The sequence below is a fragment of the Bison bison genome, unplaced genomic scaffold, assembly GCF_000754665.1.
Source record: "Bison bison bison isolate TAMUID 2011002044 unplaced genomic scaffold, Bison_UMD1.0 scf7180017864383, whole genome shotgun sequence".
In the NCBI taxonomy this organism is placed as follows: Eukaryota; Metazoa; Chordata; class Mammalia; order Artiodactyla; family Bovidae; genus Bison; species Bison bison.
Window position 1 is genome coordinate 6,481,641 of NW_011494955.1, and position 4,908 is coordinate 6,486,548.

At 53.8% G+C, this 4,908-nt stretch overlaps 1 protein-coding gene across 1 annotated transcript in view; it reads right to left on the reverse strand.

Moving 5' to 3' along the window:
• Window positions 1-4,908, reverse strand: part of KRT78 (keratin 78) — a 31,786-nt gene that overhangs the window by 2,518 nt on the left and 24,360 nt on the right. Inside the window, exons 4-8 of the mRNA XM_010858094.1 lie at window positions 4,708-4,904; window positions 3,603-3,663; window positions 2,824-2,919; window positions 1,851-2,015; window positions 1,369-1,494 (exon numbers count right to left, since the gene is read on the reverse strand). Coding sequence (XP_010856396.1) covers window positions 1,369-1,494; window positions 1,851-2,015; window positions 2,824-2,919; window positions 3,603-3,663; window positions 4,708-4,904 — 645 coding nt within the window. The remainder of the gene's footprint in view (window positions 1-1,368; window positions 1,495-1,850; window positions 2,016-2,823; window positions 2,920-3,602; window positions 3,664-4,707; window positions 4,905-4,908) is intronic.

Genomic DNA, 4,908 nt, shown 5'->3' on the forward strand with positions numbered 1-4,908 from the left:
GAAGGAAGGCATTCCCTAAAGGCTCTCATTATTCATTTTCCACAAAGCACCCCATGGATGGGGACAATGTCTCCATTCTCCTGATGAAGAAACTGAGCCCTGAAAAGGAGGTGAGAGGTGGAGCTGGAACCTAACCCAGGACATCTGAGGTCCAGTCCACTGCTCTTACTTTAGTCTCTGTTCATCAGGCTTGTGCATGAAAGGGAGGAGTAATAGGGCGTGGGTCCCCAAGAGGGATTCTCCCAGGAAAGACACCTTTCTGTACGGGAGGACTGTGGTTCCCAGACTTGGGCACATAGTGACTCTCCTAAGCGCTCGCCACTGGGCTCAGACTCCATGCGCTTCGTCATTACCTGGGTGAGCTTTGTTGAGAAAGCAGGTTTCTGGGCTCCACGCTTAGAGACTCTGATTCCCTGTTGCCAGTGGGAGGCCCAGGAATCTGTATCTTATCAGACACCCCAGAGAATCCCCAAGCTTCTAAAGCAAAAAGTCCAAAATGATGGGCAAAACAAAGGGGCAGCAAATTGAGTAATAGGACCTGGTCACCTTCACCTCAGGTCCTGCCTTGCACTTCAAAGGAGAGCAGGTCAGGACGTCTAGAGACTGAGTATGGCCTTTGAATGATCTGTACTCCAAGAACTTTCTCCAAGATCTGTGCCCTGCTCACACGTGCACGGGCCACACATGACTTTGGAATCAGGCTGAAGTGCTTGAGGAAACCCTCTGACTGGTCTCAGCTCTCAACCCTCTGTTGATCCCAAAAGAGCGATTCTTTGGGCTTGGGGAAAGTGAGAGCAAAGACACTTGAAAACTTAAGAATCTGTAATCCTCACATCTGGAAGTAAGGTCTCCAAGAGGGGCAGGAAACCACCTCCCTGCCCTTGACATCCTTCCTCCTACCTCTCCCCACTCCTCCCATCCGCAGCATCACCCAACCCTAAGGGGACCTCAGCACCTCACCATCCTGCCCATGTCCCCCGCTCCCTGAGATCCTGGTTCTCTCCCTCCCCAACAGGGGGACCAGGAAATTCAGTGCACGGCCTTAGAGTCCTTGCTGGACTTGAGGAGTAAGTGCCAAAAGAAATGATTAGAAAAGAGATGAATTAACCCTCTCCCCTAGGAGCCAAAAGCACCAAGCGCATGTGGGCATGGAATGCAGTGAGAAGGCTATGCCGGGGTTGGCAGTGCGGAGCCCGTGCATCTAGAATCCCCTGGAGGAGAGCCGAACACCTCTGACATGGGGCTCAAAGTGCTCTCAACCCCAAATTATACAAAGCTCCAACAAGTTATCAAAGTTTCACACCAACCCCGCAGTGATGCCTGCACAAAGGTGGTAAGACAGAGGGCTTGGGGGCTCAGGACCCTTACCTGACTCTTGACGGTCTCAATCTGACTCTGCAGCTTCTTAATTGTCTGTTGCAGCTGAGTGATCTGGACTTTGGTCTCCTTCATGCTGTTCCCATGAAGCTGGGCACATGCCTGAAGTTCCTGGTACTGGAGGGGAACAGAGGTGGCACCGTCAGTGGACAGCACCCCACCTTTGACCTTTGACCCTCACCTTTGACCATGGCCCCGGCTCTCTGCCTCCTCACATCCTCATCCGGAATGCAGGTGAAATGCTGAGACCAGGACATGGTGGGATGAGGTTGTGGAACTCCAGGCTCATCTCCCATGGTTTCCCTGCATTGCCTCCCTCCCGGAGAGGGGGAACATGGTACCCACCCAGCCCTGGTGCTCCAGACAGGTTATCAGAACTGCCTCAGCCAGACTGAGGTGGACAACTGCCCCACGGGGGCAGGCAGGGAGACCCAGTCTTTCCCAGCTCAGTGCTAGCCCCCCAGTCCCGGCACCTTGGTCTGGTACAGCATCTCGGCTTCAGCTTTGCTGGTCCGGGTGATCTCCTCGTACCGGGCTCGGACCTCGGCAATGAGGTCTCTGAAGTCCAGACAGCGGTTGTTGTCCATGGACAACACCACGGACATGTCACTGGCCTGGGTCTGCAGCTGGCCCAGCTCCTGCGGGCAGGACTGACTCAGTGTCCCATGGCTTCCCAGCTCCCCTTCCCCTTGGAGCCCTGGGGAAAGTGGGCAGAGTGCCTGACTTCCTGCCCCCTCCTTCAGAGGCAGCCCTCATCCATGCCGGCTGTCACTGAGCATGCCCTGTCCCCTTATCTGGAAGTGAGGGCAGTCCGAGGACTCCTGGACGTCAAAGGAACATGTCCTCAGGGCCCCACATCACCTGGCCCACATCACTCCCTGACCTCCTATCACATCCCCTCCCTCTTCCTCCTTGCATTTCCTTAAAGACCAGTAGGCTCCTGGCTCCCTCTGCCTGGAATCCCTCGCACCACCCTCACCATGTGGCTAACTTCCTCACCTCTGTCAGATCTTTACTCCAATTTCATCTTCTAAATAAGGCCATCTGACCGCTCTATTTGGAACTGCCACCTGCTCTACCCCTCCACGTTCCCAATCCTCCTCTCCCTGCTCTGGTTTTCCTTTTTCCATAGCATTTATCACTTTCTAACATGCTTTGTAATTTACTTATTTACCAGGCCTACTGCTTATTGTGTTTATTATCTCCCAGCCTCGTGATTTTTGTCTTGTCATTCACGGGTATATTCTCAATACCTAGCAATTCACCTGGTACATTCTCAGTAATTGTCACAGGACTGAATGACCAGTGTTTAAGGCACCCTAAGCAGGCTTCACCTCCCGGCCACTCCCACTATGCTGTGGCCACAGGGAGCCTGCCTGTGCTGTCCCCTCCCTCATCCCGCCTGCCCTAGGCAGACCATCACTTCTGCCCCTGGAGAATCCTCACTTCTTCATAGAGATGCTTCAGGAAGCAGATGTACTCTTTCAGATCCTCCACCTTGCTTTCCATCTCCATTTTGCTCAGGAGAACCCCGTCTGCATCCTAGGGACAGAAAGACAAAAACAATGTACCCCCACTCCCTCTTTGGGGGTCCCACTCTGACCCAGGAGTTGTGTTCACACACTGCCCAGCACACACACCCCCATGGCCCTCTCTGGCTTCCATTCCTTCCTCTTTCAGCCTCGCCTTGCCCTGCTCTCTCTTTTGTCTGACACTGACCCACATCGCCTTCAGGAAGCCTTCCCTATTTCATCCCAACCAGTTCGGCTTCTTCCACTCCCTCCCCACCCTCTCCCACAGTGACTCCCAGAGCTCATCCCATAGTCCCTCAATCAGATCTTTCCAAGGGTCCCTGTATCTGTGTGTATGTTCCATTTCCCCACAGGGTCCCTGTAGACATGTGTCAGCATGTCATGCGTGAGAATCCGCCCGCCACACACACACACACACACACATGGCTCTCGCAGCCCAGATTCTGTGCACAATGAATGGCTCAGGATTCAAGTAGAGGGACTTCCCTGGTGGTTCAGTGGCTAAGACTCCATGCTCCAAAAGCGGGGGGCTGGGGTTCAATCCCTGATGAGGGAACTAGATTCCACATGCCGCAACTAAGAGTTTGCCTGCCACAGCTAAATATCCCCCATGCCACAATTAAGACCCAGTCCAGTTTAATAAATAAATTTTTAAAAAAAAAGGATTCAGGTAGAGCAGTTGAACCCACTCACCTTTTTGAGGACCACAAAGTCATTCTCCAGCGTGGCACGCCTGTTGGCCTCATGCTCATATCTGCCAAGTAAGCACAGAAAGACGCTGCCCAGGGTGCTGGCATCAGAGCCCAGGACTCTCTCCAAGCACAGTCTCCAAGAGAAGGTCACTCTGCTTTAGATGCTCCAAAGCAGGACCCTCCACCAGGCTGCACCTCTATTCTTCCGTCAGGAAGGTTTGTCACGTCCTATGTCCCTCTTCACTCTCTCGGCCCAGGTCCACTATGACATCGGGTCACTTAGCTTCACGTCTGGAAGGCACTTTCAAACACTTCTCACTTACCACTCACAATCATCATCTGAAGCAGGCATTTTGGATTTTATCAGAGAGATTATAAGATGTGCCCAGGTTATAGATAATTAGGTGGCCCATGCAGATCTAAAATCCAGGTCTCCTGGCCCCAGTCTTTCTAGGACCCTCCCTCCCTGCTGGGCCCTGGAGCCAACCTCCCAGTGGCTCTGGAACACAAGAAAGGCATTATCCCCATCTACAGATATGGAAACTGAAGCTGGGAAAGGTGAGATTCTTTGCTCAAGGCCACACAGCTTTCCTTGCTCACAGTCACCAAACCTGAGCCTCTGTGGCTTCAGGGCTCTCCCCGTGCCACCAGGTAACCTCGTGGGGAACCCAGACTGCAGCCAGCCGTGAATCATGCACAGGCCCAGGGGTGGTCCCACTAAGTGCATTCCCTTCTCCCTCTGAGACCAGAGGATATCTGAGTCACTTTAGCCCACAGCCTGCTCAACAGGAATTTCTCAAGAAAAAAACCCACAGGAACATTCTTTAAATAAGCCCCTCCCCACCTTGACCAGAAACGTGGCCCTCATAGTCAGGGCCTGCTAGAATCGAGGCTCTCCAGTCCTGGATATCAGGGGCTGGGGGGCCTCTTACCTGCAGCAGATGGGGCCCCCTGAGAATCAGAGAGAGTAGGGATGCAGAGGGCCCAGAGGGGAGGCCTATCCTGTGATTCCGGGAGCTCAGAGGAAGGACAGCTTCCAGCAGACAGCCTGATTCAAGCCCTCCCAGCTGCCACCAGGCCCCATGGGGATGCTGTGGTTCACATACTTAGCTTTATACTCCTCCTCCTGGCCCTGGCAGGACTTCAGCTCGGCGTCCAGAGACCCTCGTTCCCTCTGCAGCTGCTCCAGCTGTGTCCTGAGCCGGACCAGATAGGCCTCGAAGAAAGACTCCAGGCCCTGGGGTCTGTCACTCAACCCCTGCTGCTGCAGCAAGTGCCACTTGGTCTCCAGGACCTTGTTCTGCTGC